Source organism: Arvicanthis niloticus, chromosome 3 (assembly GCF_011762505.2).
Source record: "Arvicanthis niloticus isolate mArvNil1 chromosome 3, mArvNil1.pat.X, whole genome shotgun sequence".
In the NCBI taxonomy this organism is placed as follows: domain Eukaryota; kingdom Metazoa; phylum Chordata; class Mammalia; order Rodentia; family Muridae; genus Arvicanthis; species Arvicanthis niloticus.
This window is the reverse complement of record NC_047660.1, coordinates 138,430,682-138,455,247: the sequence shown is the minus strand read 5'-3', so window position 1 is coordinate 138,455,247 and position 24,566 is coordinate 138,430,682. Positions and strand designations below refer to the sequence as shown.

Genomic DNA, 24,566 nt, shown 5'->3' with positions numbered 1-24,566 from the left:
TTCTTCTCAGCACCTCATGGTACCTTCTCGAAAATAGACCATATAATTGGTCACAAAACAGGCCTCAACAGATACAAAAAGATTGAAATAATCCCCAGCACCTTATCAGACCACCATGGATTAAGACTTGTCTTTGACATGGACAAAAACATCAGAAAACCGACATACACTTGGCAACTGAACAATGCTCTACTCAATGATAACTTGGTCAAGGAAGAAATTAAGAAAGAAATTAAAGACTTTTTAGATTTAAATGAAAATGAGGACACATCATATCAAAACATGTGGGACTCATTGAAAGCAGTACTAAGAGGAAAAATCATAGCTCTAAGTGCTCACAAAAAGAAAGTGGAAAGAGCATACATCAACAACTTGACAGCAAACCTGAAAGCATTAGAACAAAAAGAAGCTAGTATACCCAAGAGGAGTAGACCGCAGGAAATAGTCAAACTCAGGGCTGAAATCAACCAAGTCGAAACAAAAAGAACTATACAAAATATCAACAAAACCAGGAGCTGGTTCTTTGAGAAAATCAACAAGATAGACAAACCCTTAGCCAGACTAACCAAAGGGCGCAGAGACAGCATTCAAGTTAATAAAATCAGAACTGAAAAGGGAGACATAACAACAGAAACAGAGGAAATTAAAAAAATTATCAGATCCTACTACAAAGGCCTATACTCAACAAAATTAGAAAATCTGGAGGAAATGGACAATTTTCTAGATAGGTACCAGGTACCAAAGTTAAACGAGGAGCAGATAAACCACCTAAACAGTCCCATAACGCCTAAAGAAATAGACACAATCATTAAAAATCTTCCCACCAAAAAATGTCCGGGGCCAGATGGTTTCAGTGCAGAATTCTTTCAGACCTTCAAGGAAGACCTAATACCAATCCTCTTCAAGTTATTCCATCGAATAGAAACAGAAGGAACACTACCCAATTCATTCTATGAAGCTACCATTACACTCATACCTAAACCACAGAAAGACCCAACAAAGAAAGAGAACTACAGACCAATCTCTCTTATGAATATTGATGCAAAAATACTCAATAAAATTCTCGCAAACCGAATCCAACAACACATCAAAACAATTATCCATCAAGATCAAGTAGGCTTTATCCCAGGAATGCAGGGATGGTTCAATATTCGGAAATCCATCAATGTAATCCACTACATAAATAAACTCAGAGAGAAAAACCACATGGTCATATCACTAGATGCTGAGAAAGCATTTGACAAAATTCAACATCCCTTCATGTTAAAAGTCTTGGAAAGATCAGGAATTCAAGGCCCATACCTTAACATAGTAAAAGCAATATACAGCAAACCAGTAGCCAACATCAAACTAAATGGAGAGAAACTTGAAGCAATCCCACTAAGATCAGGGACTAGGCAAGGCTGTCGACTCTCACCTTACCTATTCAATGTAGTACTGGAAGTCTTAGCTAGAGCAATTAGACAACAAAAGGAAGTCAAAGGGATACAGATAGGAAAGGAAGAAGTCAAAATTTCACTATTTGCAGATGATATGATAGTATACTTAAGTGAACCTAAAACTTCCACGAGAGAACTCCTAAACCTGATAAACAACTTTAGCAATGTGGCTGGATATAAAATCAACTCAAACAAATCAGTAGCCTTTCTTTACTCAAAGGATAAACAGGCAGAGAAAGAAATCAGGGAAATGACACCCTTCACAATAGCCACGAATAAAATAAATTATCTTGGAGTGAATCTAACAAAGCAAGTGAAAGATCTGTATGACAAGAACTTCAAGTCTCTCAAGAAAGAAATTGAAGAACATCTCAGAAGATGGAAAGATCTCCCATGCTCCTGGATTGGCAGGATTAATTTAGTAAAAATGGCTATCCTGCCAAAAGCAATCTACAGATTCAATGCAATACCCATCAAAATTCCAAATCAATTCTTCATAGAGATAGAAAGAGCAATTTACAAATTCATTTGGAATAACAAAAAACCTAGGATAGCGAGAACTATTCTCAACAATAAAAGAACCTCTGGGGGAATCACCATTCCGGACCTCAAACTGTACTACAGAGCAGTAGTGATAAAAACTGCTTGGTATTGGTACAGAGACAGAAAGGACGATCAATGGAACAGAGTTGAAGACCCAGAAATGAACCCGCATACCTATGGTCACTTGATATTTGACAAGGGAGCTAAATTCATCCAGTGGGAAAAGGACAGCATTTTCAACAAGTGGTGCTGGCTCAACTGGAGGTCAACATGTAGAAGAATGCAAATTAATCCATTCTTATCTCCTTGCACAAAGCTCAACTCCAAGTGGATAAAGGACCTTCACATAAAGCCAGGTACACTGAAAATATTAGAAGAGAAGTTGGGGAAGACCCTCGAATACCTAGGCACAGGGGAAAAGTTCCTGAACAGAACACCAATGGCTTATGCTCTAAGATCAAGAATCGACAAATGGGACCTCATCAAATTGCAAAGCTTCTGCAAGGCAAAGGACACTGTCAACAAGACAAAACGGCAACCAACAGATTGGGAAAAGATCATTACCAATCCTACATTTAATAGGGGGCTAATATCTAATATTTACAAAGAACTCAAGAAATTAGACGCCAAACAACAAAATAACCCCATTAAAAAATGAGGTACAGATCTAAACAAAGAATTCTCAACTGAGGAAACTCAAATGGCCGAGAAGCACCTTAAGAAATGCTCAACATCCTTAGTCATCAGGGAAATGCAAATCAAAACAACACTGAGATACCACCTCACACCAGTCAGAATGGCTAAGATCAAAAACTCAGGTGATAGTAGATGCTGGCGAGGATGTGAAGAAAGAGGAACACTCCTGCATTGTTGGTGGGGTTGCAAGCTGGTACAACCACTTTGGAAGTCATTCTGGCGGTTCCTCAGAAAATTGGACATAGCACTACCTGAGGACCCAGCTATACCACTTCTGGGTATATACCCAGAAAATGCCTCAACAAATAACAAAGACATATGCTCCACTATGTTCATAGCAGCCCTATTTATAATAGCCAGAAGCTGGAAAGAACCCAGATGCCCTTCAACAGAGGAATGGATACAAAAAATGTGGTACATTTACACAATGGAATATTACTCAGCTATTAAAAATAATGAATTCGAGAAATTCTTAGGTAAATGGATGGATCTAGAAAATATCATCCTGAGTGAGGTAACCCAATCACAAAAGAACACACATGGTATTTACTCACTGATAAGCGGAGATTAGCCCAAAAGTTTGAAACAAGAAAGATTCAACTACCAGACGACACGAAGCTCATGAAGAAGAAAGAACAAGTGAGGATGCCTAGGTCTTTCTTAGAAGGAGTAACTAAATAACCAAGGGAGCAAATATGGAGACAAAGTGTGGGTCAGAATCTGAAGGGGGGGTTGTAGGGAGACCATTGTGTCTGGGTATTCATTCCATAGGCAGTCACCAAAAATAGACGCTGATAGGGATGTCAGGATGGGAAAGCTGACAGCAGCCTGATAAGGCCGTCTCCTTAGAGGTCTCTCAGAGTCGGACATACCCAGAGACAGATACCCACAGCTATCCATTAATCTGATCAAAGTTCCCAATGGAGGAGTTAGAGAGTAAATTGAAGGAACCGTGAACCTTAAGGGCTGGTGGCCCTGTGAGGAGAGCAAGAATACCAACCAGCCAGAGCTCCCCAGGGTCTAAACCACCAGCCCAGGAGCACATAGGGAGAGACACATGACTCCAGCTGTATATGCAGGGGAGGATGGCCCTGTTGGGCATAGGTGGGAGACAAGATCATTGGTACCCTGAAGGCTGAGCACTGAGGGGGGAGGGGATCTTAGGGTGGGGAGGGAGGCTGGGGGTAGGTGGGTAAACACCTACATAGAGGCAGGAGGAGGGGGATGGGATAAGGGGTTCCTGGGTGGTGGGGGAAATATGGTAAGGGGATAAAATTTGAAATGTAAATATTACATCCAATAAAAGAGGGGAAAAATAGAAAAGCGGTTAGAACCAACATTCTTAATAAAATGTCAGCCCTCTTTTAAAAAAAAACTATCTTGATACTAAAATTTGTTTTGAGAATTGTATATTGCAGAAAAAAATTAAAAAAAAAAAAAGAAGATACCATGAAAAATATTGACACAACTGTCAAAGAAATTGCAAAATACAAAAAGCTACTAACCCAAAACATCCAGGAAATCCAGGACACAATGAGAAGGCCAAACCTAAGGATAATAGGTATAGATGAGGATGAAGACTCCCAACTTAAAGGACCAGTAAATATTCTCAACAAAATTATAGAGGAAAACTTCCCTAACCTAAAGAAAGAGATGTCCTTAAATATACAAGAAGCCTACAGAACTCCAAATAGCCTAGACCAGAAAAGAAATACCTCCTGCCACATAATAATCAAAACATTAAATGCATAAAACAAAGAAAAATACTAAAAGCAGTAAGGGAAAAAGGTAAAGTAATATATAAAGGCCGACCTATAAGAATTACACCAGACTTCTCACCAGAGACTATAAAAGGCAGAAGATCCTGGACTGATATCATACAGACACTAAGAGATCACAAATGCCAGCCCAGACTACTGTACCCAGCAAAACTCTCAATCACTCTAGATGGAGAAACCAAGATATTCCATGACAAAACCAAATTTACACACTATCTTCCCACAAATCCAGCACTTCAAAGGATAATTGATGGAAAACTCCAACACAAGGAGGGAAATGACAACCTAGAAAAAGCAAAGAAGTAATATTCCAACAATCTCAAAAGAAGATAGCTACACAAACATAATTCCACCTCTGATAACAAAAATAACAGGAAGCAACTATCATTTTTCCTTAATATCTCTTAAAATCAATGGACTCAATTCTCCAATAAAAAGACAGACTATCAGACTGGATATATAAACAGGACCCAGAATTTTGCTGCATACAGGAAGCACACCTCAGTGACAAAGACAGACACTACCTCAGAGTAAAAGGATGGAAAATAAGTGTCCAAGCAAATGGTCCCAAGAAACAAGCTGCAGTGGCCATTTTAATATCAAATACTTTCAACCAAAAGTAATCAAAAAAGATAAGGAAAGATATTTCATACTCATCAAAAGAAAAATCTACCAAGATGAACTCTCAATTCTGAACATCTATGGTCCAAATACAAGGGCACCCACATATATAAAAGAAACTTTACTAAAGCTCAAAGCACACATTGCACCTCACACAACAATAGTGAGGGATTTCAACACTCCACTCTCAGCAATGGACAGATCATGGAAACAGAAACTAAACAGAGACACAATGAAATTAACAGAAGTAATAAACCAAATGGATTTAACAGATATCTATAGAACATTTCATCCCAAAACAAAATATGCCTTTTTCTCAGCGCCTCATAGTACCTTCTCCAAAATAGACCATATAATTGGTCACAAATCAGGCCTCAACAGATACAAAAAGATTGAAATAATCCCTTGCATCCTATGAGACCACCAAGGACTAAAGCTGTTCTTTAATAATGACAAAAACAATGGAAAGCCCACATACACGAGGAAACTGAACAATGCTCTACTCAATGATGACTTGGTTAAGGAAAAAATAAACAAAGAAATTAAAGACTTTTTAGAATTTAATGAAAATGAGGAAACATCATACCAAAGCTTATGGGACACAATGAAAGCACTTCTAAGAGGAAAACTCATAGCTCTAAGTGCCTACAAAAAGAAACTGGAGAGAGCCAACACTAACAATTTGACAGCACACCTGAAAGCATCAGAACAAAAAGAAGCAAATACACCCAAGAGGAGTAGATGCCAGGAAATAATGAAACTCAGGGCTGAAATCAACCAAGTAGAAACAGAAAGAACTATATAAACTATCAACAAAACCAGGAGCTGGTTCTTTGAGAAAATCAACTAGATAAACCCTTATCCAGACTAACCAAAGGGCACAGAGACAGTATACAAATTAATAAAATCAGAACTGAAAAGGGAGACATAACAACAGAAACAGAGGAAATTTTTGAAAATCATCAGATCCTACTACAAAAACCTATACTCAACAAAACTGGAAAATCTAGATGAAATGGACAATTCTCTAGACAGATGCCAGGTACCAAAGTTAAATCAGGAGCAGATAAACCATCTAAACAGTCCCATAACCCCAAAAGAAATAGCTTCAGTCATTATAAAAGTCTCCCTACCAAAAAAGCTCAGGACCAGATGGTTTTAGTACAGAATTCTATCAGACCTTTAAGGAAGACATAATACCAATTCTCTTCAAACTATTCTACAAAATAGAAACAGAAGAAATATTACCCAATTCATTCTATGAAGCCACAATTATGCTCAAACCTAAACCACACAAAGACAAAAGAAAGAAAGCAAATTTCAGATCAATCTCCCTCATGAATATAGATGCAAAAATACTCAATAAAATTCTTGCAAACTAAATCCAAAAATACATCAAAACAATCATCCATCATGATCAAGTAGGCTTTCTCCCAGGAATGGATGGTTCAATATACAGAAATGCATCAATGTAATTGACTATATAAACAAATTCAAAGAAAAACCATATGATCATCTCACTGGATGCTGAGAAAGCATTTGACAAAATTCAACATCTCTTCATGGTAAAAGTCTTGGAAAGATCAGGAATTCAAGGCCCATACCTTAACATAGTAAAAGCAATATACAGCAAACCAGTAGCCAACATCAAACTAAATGGAGAGAAACTTGAAGTAATCCCACTAAGATCAGGGACTAGACAAGGCTGCCCACTCTCACCCTACCTATTCAATATAGTACTGGAAGTCCTAGCTAGAGCAATTAGACAACAAAAGGAAGTCAAAGAGATACAAATAGGAAAGGAAGAAGTCAACATTTCACTATTTGCAGATGATATGATAGTATACTTAAGTGAACCTAAAACTTCCACCAGAGAACTCTTAAATCTGATAAACAACTTCAGTAAAGTGGCTGAATATTAAATCAACTCAAACAAATTAGTAGCCTTCTTCTATTCAAAGGATAAACAGGCTGAGAAAGAAATTAGGGAAATGACACCCTTCACAATAGTCACAGATAATATAAAATACCTTGGAGTGACTCTAACCAAGCAAGTGAAAGATTTGTATGACAAGAACTTCAAGTCTCTGAAGAAAGAAATCGAAGAAGATCTCAGAAGATGGAAAGATTTCTCATGCTCATGGATTGGCAGGATTAATATAGTAAAAATGTCCATCTTGCCAAAAGGAATCTACAGATTCAATGCAATCCCCATCAAAATTCCAAATCAATTCTTCATAGAGATAAAAAGAGCAATTTGTAAATTCATTTGGAATAACAAAAAACCCAGGATACTGAGAACTATTCTCAACAATAAAAGAACTTCTGGGGGAATCACAGTCCCTGACCTCAAACTGTACTACAAAGCAATAGTGATAAAAACTGCATGGTATTGGTACAGAGACAGGCAGGAAGATCAATGGCATAGAATTGAAGATCCAGATATGAACCCACACACCTATGATCACTTGATTTTGACAAAGGAGCTAAAACCATCCAGTGGAAAAAGGACAGCATTTTCAACAAGTGGTGCTGGTTCAACTGGAGGTCAGCATGTAGAAGGATGCAAATCAATCAATTCTTATCTCATTGTACAAAGCTCAAGTCCAAGTGGATAAAGGACCTTCACATAAAACCAGATACACAGAAACTAATAGAAGAGAAGTTGGGGAAGACCCTCGAATACTTAGGCACAGGGGAAAGTTCCTGAACAGAACACCAATGGCTTATGCTCTAAGATCAAAAATTGGCAAATGGGACCTCATAAACTGAAAAGCTTCTGTAAAGCAAAGGACATTGTCAATAAAACAAAACAGCAACCAACAGATTGGGAAACAATCTTTACCAATCCTACATCCGATAGAGGGCTAATATCCAATATACACAAAGAACTCAAGAAATTATACTCCAGACAACCAAATAACCCTATTAAAAATGGAGTACAGAGCTAAACAAAGAATTCTCAACTGAGGAAACTCAAATGGCCGAGAAGCACCTTAAGAAATGCTCAACATCCTTAGTCATCGGGGAAATGCAAATCAAAACAACCCTGAGATATCACCTCACACCAGTCAGAATGGCTAAGATCAAAACCCAGGTGATAGTAGATGCTGGCAAGGATGTGGAGAAAGAGGAACACTCCTCCATTGTTGGTGGGATTGCAAGCTGGTACAACCACGCTGGAAATCAGTCTGGCAGTTCCTTAGAAAATTTTGACATGCCATTACCTGAGGATCCAGCTATACCACTCCTGGGAATATACCAGAAGATGCTCCAACATATAACAAAGACATATGCTCGACTATGTTCATAGCAACCTTATTTATAATAGCCAGAAGCTGGAAAGAACCCAGATGTCCTTTAACAGAGGAATGAATCCAAAAAATGCAGTACATTTACACAATGGAGCATTACTCAGCTATTAAAAATAATGAATTTGAGAAATTCTTAGGTAAATGGATGGAAGTAGAAATTATCATCCTGAGTGAAGTAACCCAATCACAAAAGAACACATATGGTATTTACTCACTGATAAGCGGATGTTAGCCCAAAAGCTTGGAATAGCCAAGACTCAACACACAGACCACATGAAGCTCATGACGAAGGAAGACCAAGTGTGGATGCCTCGGTCCTCCTTAGAAGGAGTAACAAAAATACTCAAGGGAGCAAATATGGAAACAAAGTGTGGGACAGAAACTGAAGGAGGAGCCATCTGAATACCATTCCACCTGGGTATCCATCCCAGGTACAGTCACCAAAGGTAGACACTTATGTGGATGTCAGGAAGTGCATGCTGACAAGAGCCTGATATAGCTGTCTCCTTAGAGGTCTGCCAGAGGCTGACACATTCAGAGGTCGATGCTCACAGATAACCACTGATCTGATCAAGGGTTTCCCAATGGAGAAGTTAGAGAGAAGACTGAAGGAGCCAAAAGGGTTTGTGGCCCCATAAGGAGAGCAACAGTACCAACCAACCAGAGCTCCCCAAGGTCTAAACCACCAGCCTGGGAGCACATAGGGAGGGACCCATGACTCCATCTGTACATGAAGGGGAGGATGGCCTTGCCGGGCATAGGTGGAAGAGGAGATTCTTGGTCCCATGAAGGATAATCACCGAGTTGGGGGGGAATTCGAGGGTAGGGAGGTTGGAGTGCGGGGTAAGTGGTGGCACATGCTCATAGAAGCATTAGGAGGGGGATGGGATAGGAGGTTCCTGGGTGGTGGGTGAAGGGTGATTAGGGGATAAAATCTGAAATGTAAATATAATATCCAATAAAAATAAATTAAAAAATAAAGAGTGCTGGGCCTACCATTTCTCTGCCATAAGGTGGCACAGGTAGGGAGACGATGTCCCTCCTCCTTGACCCTCTCCACGTATGTCAGGACAGCTGGCCACAAGGTCATGAGAGCAGTAGAGCTGGGCCTGCCCCTCTCCAGCTTTGGGCCCTGCACTTTGCCTGGGAAGCACAGTGTACCTGGCCTTGGTGAAGAGGGCATAGGTGAGTTGGGTGTGAGAGAGAAGAACAGAGGGTTCAGTGATGATGCCATGTCCCCCACCACCATGCACCACTTGTCAGAAGAGCTGGCTCAATATTATGAGAATGTGAGAGTTATCCCTGCCTCTCACCACCTGTAGCACTTGGGAAACCTCGGCCCTGTGTCTCACCTGAGCAACATAGTGGAGCTGACCCTAATGGTGAAGGCATGGATGAGCCAACCCCAGGGTTGTAAGAGCAGGAGAACTGGCCCAGCTCCTCATGGGTTGCAGCAATAGGAGAGTGAACTGGAACCTTGCCCAAGTAACACAGTGTCGCTGACTCTGGAGGCATGAGTTAGAGCTTGAGAGCAGAAGAGCTGAGTCTGCCTCCTGCCTATGGAGACATGGTGGCATAGCTGGAACAGTGCTTAGAGAATTCACCCTGGTAGTGTGGATAAGTGAGAGCTGGTAGGATGACAAGCTCAGGTACCACCCAGGCCCAGATCTGGGGATTTAAGTTGGCCTACCCCAAAATCTATATCATCTGTGAACCATTGGACATGGACATTTGGCTCAGTCCTACTGAGCCAAAACTGCAGGATCTCCATGACACAAGGCAACCACAGTATAACTGAGAAGAATCCCAGTGAAGATCCAACATCGATGGTGTCACAGAAACTAGGGAGCTGAAGCCAAACCAATAACACATTACAATTAACATTTGCAAGTGAAGATATGTAGACAGAGGGATAGACTGTGGGACCGACTGTGATATACTACAGCTTCCATAATAAGACGTTTTCTATGCTTTGTTTAGGGTTAGTTTGCTTTTGTTCTTCTATATGTTTGTGTTTTTGTTATTTTGGAGGGGAGATTTCAAGAGAGAGTAGATACAAAGGGATGGGGAGACAAGTTAAGACTGGAGTGCATGATGTGAAAAGCACAAAAAATTATTAAAATGTTTAAAGAAATAAACAAAAGGATCAGGGGAAACTGAAGGTATGAATGCTCACTGCACAGCTCACTTTCTTTGCCTTCATGAAGTCCAAGACCCAGCCTAAAGTCATGACAATTCTCCACAGACATGCTATTCTAGTTAGCATTAACATGATGCAGCCCAGAAACACCTAAAAGAAAACCTTCGTTAATTCTCTTTATCAAATTTGTCTGTAGACATGTCTATGAGAAATTGTTTTCATTATCTTAATTGATGGAACAAAGTCTACTGTTAGCCGTACCATCTCCTGGGCAGGTAGTTCTCAATTATATAAGAAATGTATCTAAGCATAAGCCTGTGAGCAAACCTGAAAACAAGCTAGCAAGAAACATTTTTTCATGGTTTCTGCCTCCAGGTTTCTGATATGATCTCCTCCCCTGACTTTCTTCAATGATCAGTTGTGACCTGGACGTATAAGCCAAATGAACCTTTTCCTCTCCAAGTTGTTTTTGGTCATGGTGTTTGTCACAGCAACGGGTTGAAACTAGAACACATACCCACAGATCAAACTGACCTAAGCAATTCCTCATTGAAATGCTCTTCCAAGATGATTCTAGATTATGTCAAGCTAATTATCAAAACTATGGCATACAGAGTCACACATGCACACACATGAGCACATGTGTGCATACACACACACACACACACACACACACACACAGAGTTTAAAAATATAGGGTGGTTCTTGACTGTAACCAACAAGATGAGCTACTACTGATGTTCTGAGTTCTCTAAGCCCAGACTCAAACACCTGCATTCTTCCTTTTAGAAACACATCTTTTTTAAAAACAGGAACCATGTTATGAGAAACCCTATGTGTCACTGTTTCAATAGTTTTCAGCCAAATGAGATCAACTATTGAACCATGCCAGCTGCTGTAGGCACAGCCCCTAGGGACACTAAATAAAACAGAAAAGGTAGTCTGTTGTAAGCAAGGATAAATGGTAGTTGCTGTGATAGTATGTTTGTTTGAGATTAATTTATTACCCATTGGCAAGTCCTCTACATGGCTGGGGAGATTACCTGTACAATTCCCATCTGCTGGATGACCAGGAATCTGAAACGTTGACAAAGAGAATCCAGCTGGGCAAGAGCAGCTGTAGGATCCCAGGGTGTTGATGCAAATGAAGGTGGGAGCACAAAGAGTTGAATTCCTGGAGCACTCATCCACATCTAAACAGAATATCAGAGTTGGACAAAACAATGACCTGTGAATCAGAAAATTGTTAGCAGCTAAAGCTCTAGCTGTGACTAAATGCATTTCATATTATGGTATAGCCACGATCTGGTAGAGGCCAGGGAGTAGAATGTGGTGGCTTGAATAAGAATGACCTCCATAGACTCAGACATCTGGACACTTGGTCCCCAGTTGGTGGTGCTGTTTGGAGATGTCAGAAGAAACCTGCGGGAGAACTTGCTGGAGAAAGTATGTCACTGGGGAGTGGAGTGTAGCAAGCTTTGAGAGACTATAGCTGCTGGGTTGTGGTGGTGCATGCCTTTAACCCCAGCACTTGGGAGGCAGAGACAGGCAGATTTTTGAGTTTGAGGCCAGCCTGGTCTACAGAGTGAGTTCCAGGACAGCCAGGACACAGAGAAACCCTGTCTCGAAAAACCAAAAGAGAGAGAGAGAGAGAGAGAGAGAGAGAGAGAGAGAGAGAGAGCGAGCGAGAGAGAGACTATAGCTTCATCATATTTCCTGTTTTCTTTCTCTGCTTGTTGCTTATGTATGAGCTTTGTCTCTCAGCTTCCTGCTTCTGCTGTCGTATCTCCCACCTTTGCCCTGCCTTCTATCCCTTGCCATGTTCTCACACCATAATGAGCCCATCAGTCTATATACATAGACCAAATTAACTCTGTCTTCATCAAGGTGCCATTGGTTATGGTGTCTTTTTTTCACTGCTCAAATAAGTGACTAATACACTGTGGGATCCTGAAGACATGAAGCCATGTACACTTCACCATACATATCCAATCCCAACACTCTCAAAGTAAGATGAGAGGCAAGAATAGGAGAATAGTCAGATTCCCATGGGCCAGGAAACCTCATATATGCTGCAGTGAACAACAAAGAGATCCTGTCTCCAACAAGGTAAGAGGCAAGGACTGACACTCTGGCCTTCAACCATGGCATACACACATTCAAACTTACACTCATGGAAGTGCGTTGTAACCCACATGGTGAGGTCCTGGAAACCTGACTGAGGCAGTGAGGGAATAAATAGTGAATAAACGCAGAGACACGTATGCAGAAAAGTTGAGGTTTGGCAAGCTATGCTCCCTTTAATGGAGTGGTACTAACTACACAACAATCCAAAACCTCAATGAATTTGTTATTACAGAACAGTGGACAAGAGTTAGATAATCTTAGTAAGTAGGCAGCAGGCAGCACAGCATTAGAAACAAGAAAGACCCTGTCTCAATAATGTGGAAGGCAAGGACTGACTCCCAAAAGTTGTTCTCTGACCTCCACACATGCACCATCATGCACACATGCCCACACTCATAGAGGGAAGGAGAGGTAAGAGACAGGGAGGGAGAACAGGAGAGGGAGGGAAGGATGGATGGAGGGGAAATGAAGAAGAAGGGGAGAGAGGAGAGGGAGAAATCTTGACTTCAGCTCTTCAGATGAAAGTTTTAAACTCATCCTAAGCCCAAACTTCTTATCATCATACTTTCAATAGATTTTGATTTCCTGGACAAAACCTTCACCTACCTTCACAGGATTCTTCCAGGCCCTGGAACATTGGCCCTCCTCCACTAAATTCAAATCCTGAGTTGCACATACAATAATAGCTTCCAAGAGTGTTGTGGCAGGTTGCATGCTCTGGGCAAACATTTTGAGTCACACATTCATCTTCATCTGATGAGTTGGGGATAAAATGCAGGAGAAGTCAAGTGAGGTATCAAGAAGTGAAGAAGACATACTAGAGATTCACGCTACGTGCTAACTGGTAGCTGACAAGATGAAGGCTTTCCCAATATACATGTGTTTTCTTTTTTTCCTGCAACACAGAGACATGCTTTCTATCCTCCCTTGCAGCTTTACATAGCCATAAGAATAAATCCTGGCCAATATTATTTAAGCAGATATGTTGCAAAGAGCTTAAAAACATAATAATCAATATTTTAAAATAGTCATAGTTCTTCAAGCCTCCTGTAACCACAGTTTGGGGTATGAATTATATATACGCCACATGATTTCTCCACTACTGTCATAAACAAATGATATCTGATTCCCTACCTCCTTGAATTCATCTTGTCCTATTACTTGTGTTGGCCAATAGAATGCACAAGTGATGGGTGTCAGCTCCAAACTTGAGCCTCAAGAAGCCTTATTGCCTGTGTTCTTTCTCTGAAACTGATTGGCACTTCCACACAAACGAAGCCCAGGCTCATGTAAGGAATGGCAAAAATGAAGCAGAAAAAATGTAAGAGACAGAGGAGGAAAAGTCATGCTGTAAAGTACTACATCTTCTAGAATGACAAATCTATGGTACACATGAACTTACAATAGATGTAGCTACTCCCAAGATACCATGCTCCCTGAGCAGATATGATTACTAGGGACTGTAGGAAGGGAGATTTTCTTCAGTGTTGTAGACAGTGTTGAATTGTCTTTGATGGAATAAATAATTTCTCACCCATGGTTATGTAAGCACATCAATAAATCAAGCACAATGGAGCCCCAACAAAGTCATGAAAGGAAGGCAAAAAATGTAGGAAAAAAGAAGGGTTGTGACAGGATGATTTGTGAACAATTACATTTAAAAAGAAAGAGGGAATATCTGAGTGAACCAGCCTAGCAGGTGTAAGGCCCTGGCTTCTGTCCTCAATATAGACAAAACTATATGAAAAATGGCAAGCACTAGTGAGATCTACATTCCAGTTCCTGAACCATGACTCCACCTGAATCCCTAGAAACCTGCTACTGCCAGGGACAACCAGGTGAGATCCCCAAGACCCAACCTCCCACCTGCTAGGTGTCCAGCAAGTCCAGAAGCCATGAAGTCTGCTCTGTCCCCTCTGCACACCTTTCTTTTGTTCATGCCTCTAACCACAATCTCATATGTCTGCAGCTATCAGTGACCACCAGGTGAGATCCCTACCCCAATTCCCTGACTACCAGTCCTTCTGGGCAAACCCAGCAGCAGCAAGCTTCACTCTGCACCCTCTGCACTCCATGTCCTGGGCCACAGCTCTACTTGAATTACTGGAGGCCTACTGCTGCCAGGGACAACCAGCTGAGATTCCCCAATTCTATCTACAGGGTTCCTAGCAAGCCCAGCAGCCACGAGGTCTTCCCTGTCCATTCTGCATTCCATGTTCCAATCCACACTTGTATCAACAATACCAGACACCTAAAGCCATCAGGGACATCACCAGTTCTACTTGCATCCCTCGAGGCCTGCTGTCACCTGGGATAACCAGCAGCCTGAAGCCATTAGGGACTACCAGCTCTGCCTATATCCCTGAAATCCTGCTGCCACCAGGAACAACCAACTCTACCTGAAGCACCAGAAGCCTGCTCCTATCAGGGACTACTAGACCTGTGAACACTAGGGTCAAGAAGATGGGTAAAGGCCAGCATAAGAACATAATTAACACAAGACAAGGCAATATGGCATTACCAGAGCCAAACCATTATACTACAGCAAGCCCTGACTATTGTAACACACCTGAATCACAAGAAAATGACCTTAAATCTAACCACATGAACATGATAGAGGCCTTTAAAGAGGAAATAAATAAATCCCTTAAAGAAATACTGGAAAATACAATCAAACTTAAAAGCAGGGGAAGGGGAGATGGGATAGGGGGTTTCCAGAGGGGAAACCAGGAAAGGGGATAACATTTGAAATATAAATAAAGAAAATATTTGACTCAGCAGATCCCAGAAGGCAGCTCTGCACCCAATCTCACAAAAAACAGAGGGAGCCAGGCTCCCAGGAGCTCTAACCCAGGCAGTATCTTAGGTAAGGAGACAGCAACACCCACCCCAAACAGGGAGTAACTGGGACCCATTAGGACCCAGGAAGTCACTCCTGGCCCAGAGCACTGGTTCCTTCCGGTCTGGGCCTGAGAACTGAGCATATCTTGGGCCTCAGCTCTAAACCCAGTAGCAACACCCACCCCACACAGTTCTGATACAACAAAAATAATAGGAAAGACAGGCTCCAGCCAGAGACGGAGCAGGTAGCACTAAGGAAATCCAGATGGCAAAAGGAAAGCACAAGAACATAAGCATCAGCAACCCAGGTTACTTGGCATCATCAGAACCTAGTTCTTCCACACTAGAAAGTCCTGAATTCTCCATATCACCAGGAATGCAAGAGTCAGATCTAAAATCACTTCTAATGTTGATGATAGAGGACTTTAAGAAGGTCTTAAACAACACTCTCAAAGAAATTGAGGGGTGTGGGGGGGAATGGGATAAGGGGATAAAATTTGAAATGCAAATATTACAACCAATTTTAAAAAGGGGGAAAAAAGAAAAGTTGTTAGAACCAACATCCTTAAAAAAAAATGTCAGCCCTCTAGGAAAAAAATTTTTTTTCTTGATACTAAAACTTGTTCTGAGAATTGTATATTGCAGAATACACAGCCCTGGTGTATCTACTCATCAAGCATACTGAGCAGACCTGCCCAAACCTCCAATGTCCTGGAATTCCATCTGGATGCAGTGAAGACACAGTGTCAGAGGCTTATCAACTTACTCTTCCCCCCACCCCTCTTCTAATATCTCAATGCCCTTAATCAGCTTGAAGAAGTTAAAGAAGAGTCAGCGCCCCTATTCCCTGGGCTTGGGGACTAAGGTGTTAACATTGGTGGGTCTTTCTAGGGAAAAGTAGTGGTTTCATTGGAACAGGGAGGATTAGCTAGGACTTATTGCATAGCCATAACCTATTGGTAGAAATCTGTATAATTAATATCAAGATGAAGTTATAATTTTTTTTTACACAATATGGAACTTTTATTCATGTGATTCCTGTACATCAGGAGTACACGAGTAACCCTTTACAAATGGTACTGATTTTACCAGAATAAATGACAAAACCAAAGCAGTGTCTGGTGACAGTGACAGGGCTTTATGGTTCAAACCCAGCCAAGAAGTTTGTTACAATCTCTTTCAGCTTTGCATCTGACTGTTCTGAGATTTTCCCATCAGCCCTGATATTGCCCAAGAGGGTCTTGTGCTGGCTGATAACATGAGACAAGAATGCACTATCAAACTTTGTGATCTTACTGGGCTCCAGTTTATCGAGATAACCCCGGACACCCGCGTAGATAACAGCCACCTGCTCTTCAATAGCCATGGGAGAGTACTGTCCTTGCTTTAGCAGCTCGGTTAGACGCACACCACAACTCCAAAGCTGCTGAGTGGCAGCATCAAGATCAGAACCAAATTGGGCAAAAGCAGCGACCTCGCGGTACTGAGCCAACTCCAGCTTCATGGTACCTGCCACCTGTTTCATGGCTCTGGTTTGGGCAGCAGATCCGACACAGGACACAGACAAACCCACATTAATGGCAGGGCGGATGCCTTTATAGAACAATTCTGTTTCCAAGAAGATCTGTCCGTCAGTGATGGAGATAACATTTGTTGGAATGTAAGCAGACACATCACCAGCCTGTGTTTCAATGACTGGTAAGGCAGTCAAAGAGCCACCACCAAAGGAATCGTTCATCTTGGCTGCTCTCTCCAGCAGGCGAGAGTGTAGGTAGAACACATCACCAGGATAGACCTCACGACCAGGGGGTTGGCGGAGCAACAGAGACATCTGGCGGTAAGCAACAGCCTGTTTGGATAAATCGTCATAGATGATCAGAGTGTGCTTGCCATTATCTCTAAAATACTCTCCCATGGAGCAGCCAGGGTAAGGAGCCAAATTCTGAAGCGGGGCAGCATCAGAAGCAGTGGCTGACACCACAATGGTGTACTTCATGGCATCTGCATCCTTCAGTCTCTTCACCAGCTGAGCCACAGTGGACCGCTTCTGACCAATAGCAACATAGATGCAGTACAGCTTCTTCTTCTCGTCAGTCCCATCGTTGAACTGTTTCTGGTTGATGATTGTGTCAATAGCAATCGATGTTTTCCCAGTCTGTCTGTCACCAATAATCAGCTCTCGCTGACCACGGCCAATGGGTACCAGGCTATCCACAGCCTTGATGCCAGTCTGCATTGGTTCCCGTACAGAGATTCGGGGGATAATCCCAGGCTTTCAGGCCCACTCGTCTACGGGTCTTGGAACCAATTGGACCCTTTCCATCAATGGCGTTTCCCAGGGTATCAACTACACGGCCCAATAGTTCCTCGCCAACTGGAACATCCACGATGGCCCCTGTTCTCTTCACAATATCTCCTTCTTTAATTAGTTTGTCATTCCCAAACAGGACAACTCCAACATTGTCAGGTTCCAAGTTCAAGGACATGCCCTTTAAGCCTGAAGAAAATTCTACCATTTCATCTGCTTGAACATTCCTCAGCCCATGCACTCGGGCAATACCATCACCAATGCTTAAGACTCGCCCGGTCTCTTCAAGGTCAACAGAAGTGTCAGCTCCAAGAATCCGCTCCTCAAGAATGGACGACATCTCAGCAGTACCAGTCTTCTGAAGTCGAGTGTTAGAGGCATGGAGATTTCTTGCACCAACAAAGGATGACCCCAAAGCATTTTTGGAGACCAGTCCCACCCGTCGAAGGAGGGCACAGGCCACGGCCAAGGCGATGCGCACAGACAGCATCCTTGCAGCTTCTTGGAGAGCTCTTCTGCAGCCGCAGCCGCAGCCTCCGGACGACTGGCTCGAAGTTATAATTTCTTAAATGGTACAAAATTTACTTTGATTTCAAATTTAAGGTTTTCATTGGTACGAGCTTCTTATTGATATAAAAGTGAGATGAATATTGATACTCTCATGGGCATTGTGCCTGTATAACACATTTAGGAATACAAGGCTTAGACCCAGTCCTTCTTTAACTTTTTTAACTGATTTGGGACGGTTAGCCTATGAGTTAAGGGACTATAGCAAATTCAGGGCTTTGAGTTTATTGTTAGGGTGTTTTCCATAGTTTCTTTAGAAATAGCTGAGAGGAGTTAACAGACAACAGTCTAGGTTACCTTACATGGATAGTTGGTTTTCAAAACGTCAGAAGTCCATAGAATTGACATTACAAATATTTATATATTAATGTTCATTTTGATTAGAGACCTGTCTGCTACTGACAGCTTCCTGTTGTGGATTCTAAGAAGAAACTGAGCATCCTTGGAGTTACTCCAGTTGTGCGGTGACAGCCACTAGGCAAGAATTACCTCTCTCCATCTACAGACAAATTACTGTCCAGAAAAGGACACACTTGCAGAATAGTTGACTGATTATATCTGCCTAGACAGAGTAATCAGCCCTTAATAATTCTGCAGCACTAAGGTTTGTCAGATGATTCTGGGCCAGAAGGCTGAAGATTTGATGCTCCAACGTTCGGTAGTATAGGGGCTTTCCAAGTGTTCAGCGGTCTCTATAAATTGGCTAAGTTTTAGAAGCTATGCTTAGTGCTTCCTATAATTTCAGTTAACTCAGTCATTCTGGATTTCTGACGGGGTTGAAGACCTATAGCCTCATAGCCAATCCTGGCTATTTACTTTGAGAGAAAAGATCTGAGTGGATGGTTTTCAGCTGACATTCATTCTAAAGCCAAGAAAAAAGCCAGGTTCAAAAATAAGTGTTTTAGTTAGGTGAGATGACAGAGGTTCTGGTTAGTCAACAAAATGATGGACTGGGTATTAGGACTATCTTGTACCTCACTGATACAATTAGAAATAATTATGCTCTAATTGTATTTTGAGAGAAAAGTTTTATTTTAACAGGAAGGGTGATATATAGGAGGAGCTAAGGGGGAAGGAGTACCAAGAGGAAGAGATGGAGTAAGGAGAGGAGAAGATGAAGGAGAGGAGAAGCTAGGTGATGAGAGAGAGAAAGAGGGGGGACATGGAGGCAGATGTTCACATGTCTCTACCAGTCAAAGATAGTTTATATATCTAGGTTGGGTATTGGGTTACACTTCTGATTGAGCATTACCAAACTTATAAAGCCTTTTATTAACACTTAAAAAATTGTATAAAAGCAAAAAGGAAAAGGGGGCATGGGATAGGGGCTTTCTAGGGAGGGGAAATGGGGAAAGGGGATGGCATCTGAAATGTAAATAAAATATAAAATAAAAATTAAAAAAAAGAAATTGAGGAGAACACAGGTAAACAGGTAGCAGCCCTTAAAGAGGAAACATAAAAATCCATAAAGAATTACAAGAGAACACAACCAAACAGGTGAAGGAATTGAACAAAACCATCTAGGACATAAAAATGGAAGTAAAAACAATCAAGAAATCACAAAAGGAAAGTACCCTCAAGATAGAAAACCTAGGAAAGAAATCAGGAGTCATACACTCAAGCATCACCAACAGAATACAAGAGACAAAAGAGAGAATCTCAGGTGCAGAAGATGCCATAGAAAATATTGGCACAACTGTCAAAGAAAATGCAAAATGCAAAAAAGTTCTTAACACAAAACATCCAGGAAATCCAGGACACAATGAGAAGACCAAACCTAAGGATAATAGGTATAGAAGAGAGTGAGGATTCCTTACTTAAAGGGCCAATAAATATCTTCAACAAAATTATAGAAGAAAACTTTCCTAACCTAAAAAAAGAAATGCCCATAAGCATACATTAAGCCTACAGAATGCCAAATAGACTAGACTAGAAAAGAAATACCTCCCATCACATAATAATCAAAACACCAAACGCACAAAACAAAGAAAGAATATTAAATGCAGTAAGGGGAAATAAATCAAGTAACATATAAAGGCAGACCTATCAGAATTACACCAGACTGCTCATCAGATACTTTAAAAGTGAGAAGATCCTGGACAGATGTCATACAGACCCTAAGAGAACACAAATGCCAGCCCAGGCTTCTATACCCAGCAAAACTCTCAATCAGCATAGGTGGAGAAACCAAGATATTCCATGACAAAACCAAATTTACACAATATCTTTCCACAAACCCAGCATTACAAAGGATAATCGCAGAAAAGCTCCAATACAAGAAGGGAAACTATACCCTAGAAAGAGCAAGAAAGTAATCCTCCCCCTTCCAATAAATCCAAAAAAAGATAGCCACAGAACTACAACTGGGTTATTAGTGAAGATTTGTGTAGATAAGCCCAGACAGTATTTTATTTTCTATCCTAACACCTATGATAAATTGTTGGTTCCCTTTTCATTGACCTTTGACAAATTGTTCTATAACCTCCTGAAATGTGCTCTGAGTAAAAGTCTGGTTATTTGTCTAGGAACAATTAACTGATGGTATCTGAGAGACTGACAAAATTCTGACAAAATTCTGAAAGTTTTTGTCTATCAGAAAAATGCCTAGTACAGTCTCGTTATAAAAGAGCTTAATAATCATGAATATATTTTTTAATTTTTTATAAGATCATTATTAAGATTTAAAAAGTCATCTATTATATAACATCATTACAAGATAGTACATTTTTATAGTTCTATGTTTAATAATAATAACCTGAGACAACAATTTGACATCTTTAGAGAGTATATGGATCAAATTACAAAATTTGTTTTTAATGTCCTCAATCTTTTCATAATAATGTTAATACTTAGGGACTTATAACTAACCAATTATGATAAGTGGATGTTACTCATTTTTTATTTAAAAAAATTAAAATATGTATATGTGATTTGACACCTTTTCAGGCTTTCTAATTACAATTATTTTAACAAGAGAAACAATTAAGAATATAATTAGTTATGGCCTATAGTATCTTTTATGCTTGGTGTTCCATATCAGATTAAGATAAACAAAACTGACTGTTACAGTCAGACATTTGAGATGTTTAGTTAACAATTTATTATTACACATATTACTGGAATTCCTTGTAATCCTCAAAGACAAGATATTATAAAACAAATATTATAAAACTTTAAAATAATATCTTAGTAACTCTCTGAGTATGAGGGAAGAAGCTACCTGTGCTTCTGCACTGGTTTTACAAAAACTCTGAAAAATTGGCTTTTAAAACAAAAGAGGGGGAACTATACCCCCAGAGAAGTCTCCCAGAAATACTCTCCATCATGCCTTGTTCATTATTAATTTTCTAAATCTAAAAGCTCATGACAAAGCTGCTGATGATTGCCTTTGGCATGCTGAGAACAATAAAAACTATGCCACAGTTATATGGAAGAACCCTCTTACCTTTAAATGGAATGGCCCAGACCCAGTTCTCATATAGGACCAAGAATTGATATGCTTATTTGATGCCAAAGAAGGCACAGCTAAATGGCTGCCAAAAAGATTAATGAAATAGATACCCCACAAAGCCAGGCCCAATTATACATAAGATGAATAACAATTGACATCCAGGAAAGAGAAATCTTCCTAAGAATTCCTTTCTTTTTCCTTTCCAGGTAAAAGTGAATTACCCATGGTGTTTGCTATTGGAAGTTCTAATCCTGATGCTGGCCTCCAGACTTACACTACTCAGATCTTCAATGGGCCATTGACAAGGACATCAAACAGCTAGAGACTGACATCGCTATCTGAAGAAATCCCTCGGTTTGCTGTCTGAAATGATCTCCAAAAATTGCAAAGGACTTTATTGGACTTGATTTACTCTTTTACAATAGAAAAGACTGTGTACAGCTCTAAACTGTGTACAGCCCTTAAAGAAGAATGTTGCTTTTACATAGATAAGACAGGGATGGTTAAAGAGAACATGAAAAAGGTCAGAGAAGGCCTTGAGAAAAGACAGAGAGATGGGGGGGGAGAAAGATGAGAGCTGGTTTTCAACTCCTTCATAATTGTCAACCCTACCATCTTGGGACCATCTTCCTTCCATCTTGGGACCGATAATTGGGTTATTTTTGCTCATTTCTTTTGGTCCCTGGGCCTTAAATAGGCTGACTAACTTTGTGAAACAACAGATAGATAATTTTGACAGCAAAACCTATTCAGATACATTATCATAAGTTAGCTATGGAGGGCTACGAGACTCAAGGAAAGGTTGTTACTCTATCCAGGGTGTTCCCCAAACCCATCTCCACCCAATCTAAAAGAGCCCCTAGACCAAACAGAGAGGGGCCACCCAGAACCCCCTCTGACTGGTGATTTAAATTATTGCTTAGACTGTGAGGCTAAACACTACAAGGGAATATAAATAAAAGTTAAAAATATCCTTCTGGGTTCCCTGAGGGACAAATCTGACTGCATAGGGGTTGATGTCAAAAGTATCCCCTCTCCAGGAAAAAGTTATCGGGATGGGTATGGCTGTCATGCCTCACTGAACAATGACAGGAGGACCAGAGCCATTACAAGGCCCCCTTTAATTACTGGAGGTCAAACCTCTACCCCCACCTTTGCAAGATTGGAATTACCACAGTCCTTCTATACTTGGAGAAGGGAGGAGATGTCAGAGGCAGCCTTGCTTATACACTGAAGGCCTAAAATCAGCCATAGGCCTAAGTCAGCCTGCTAACACAAAGCCTTGGTCTCTGTGGAAAAACACTGACACTGACAGCTATAAGATATTGTAAACAGGAAGCCTTGGTGGAAATTTACCAGCCTGGATAAGAACTAATAGCCATAGACCTTGTGGATAGGTAACCCTAGTGGATAGTACCAGCTTAGATAAGAAACAAGTGATTCATATACCAAAAAGGAAAGAAAGAAAGAAAGAAAGAAAGAAAGAAAGAAAGAAAGAAAGAAAGAAAATATCCAATAAAAGAAAGGTAAGGAAAGGAATAAATATAAAGGAATACATGAAAATACAATCAAACAGGTGAAAGAAATGAACAAAACCATGTAAGACCTGAAAATGAAACTAGAAACAATAAAGAAAACACAAACTGAAGCAATGCTGGAAATGAAAAACCTAGGAAAAAGAGCAAGAACTACACACAAAAGAAGCACCAAGCTTCTTTTCCAGTTTCCATGACAGGAGCAGCCATGAGCAGCAAAGTCTCACACCACACCCTATATGTGGCTGTGTGGGAAATCCTGCATAGGAACCAACACAAGTTTCTGGAGATGGTGGAGTTGCAGATCAGCCTGAAGAACTACAACCCTCAGAAGGACAAATGCTTCTCAGGCCCTGTCAGGCTTAAGTCCACCCCTTGCCCCAAGTTCTTGGTATGCATCCTGGTTGACCAGCAGCACTGTGATGAAGCCAAGGCCATGGATATCCCCCACATGGACATCAAGGCGCTTAAGAAGCTTAATAATAATAATAAGTTGGTCAAAAAGCTGGCCAAGAAGTATAATGCCTTTTTGGCCTCTGAGTCTCTGATCAAGCAAGTCCCACGTATCCTGGGCCCAGGCCTAAACAAGGTTGGCAAGTTCCCCTCCCTGCTGGCACACAATGAAAATGTGGCGGCCAAAGTGAATAAGGTGGAATCTACCGTCAAGTTCAGATGAAGAAGGTACTGTGTCTGGCTTTGGCTGTCAGCCATGTGAAGGTGATGAGCTGGTCTACAACAACCACCTGGCTATCAATTTCTTGGTGTTCTTGCTCAAGAAAAACTGGCAAACACCAGGCTTTGTAAATCAACAGTGCCATGGGCAAGCCCAGTGTCTGTATTAGGATACTCCAATAAACCTCAGTACTATCATCCTCCACAAAAAAAAAAAAACACCAAAAAAAATACAAGAGATGGAAAAGAAACTCTCAGGCATAGAAGAAATTTGATGCAACAGTCAAAGAAAATGCTAAAGCTGAAAGGTTTCTAAGACAAACATTCAGAAAATTTGAGACACTATGAAAAGACCAAACATAAAAATAATAGAAGGATAAAAACCCAAATTATAGGCACAAAAAATAACTTTAACAAAACCATAGCAGGAAATTTTCCTAATCTTAAAAACTGAGATGATTATAAATGTACAAGAAGCTTCAGAACATCAAATAGAGTGAAGCAAAAAAAAGAAAAAAGAAAATCCTTCTACTA

General features: G+C 40.7%; 1 protein-coding gene and 2 pseudogenes across 1 annotated transcript in view; 1 reads left to right on the top strand and 2 right to left on the bottom strand.

The window, feature by feature from the left end:
* Adgre1 (adhesion G protein-coupled receptor E1) overlaps positions 1-24,566 on the bottom strand; it is a 115,022-nt gene that overhangs the window by 67,674 nt on the left and 22,782 nt on the right. The window contains exons 6-7 of the mRNA XM_076932044.1: positions 13,265-13,411; positions 11,575-11,724 (exon numbers count right to left, since the gene is read on the bottom strand). Coding sequence (XP_076788159.1) covers positions 11,575-11,724; positions 13,265-13,411 — 297 coding nt within the window. The remainder of the gene's footprint in view (positions 1-11,574; positions 11,725-13,264; positions 13,412-24,566) is intronic.
* On the bottom strand, positions 16,498-18,312 carry LOC117705093 (ATP synthase F(1) complex subunit alpha, mitochondrial pseudogene; annotated as a pseudogene).
* Positions 23,569-24,221, top strand: LOC117705095 (large ribosomal subunit protein uL1 pseudogene; annotated as a pseudogene).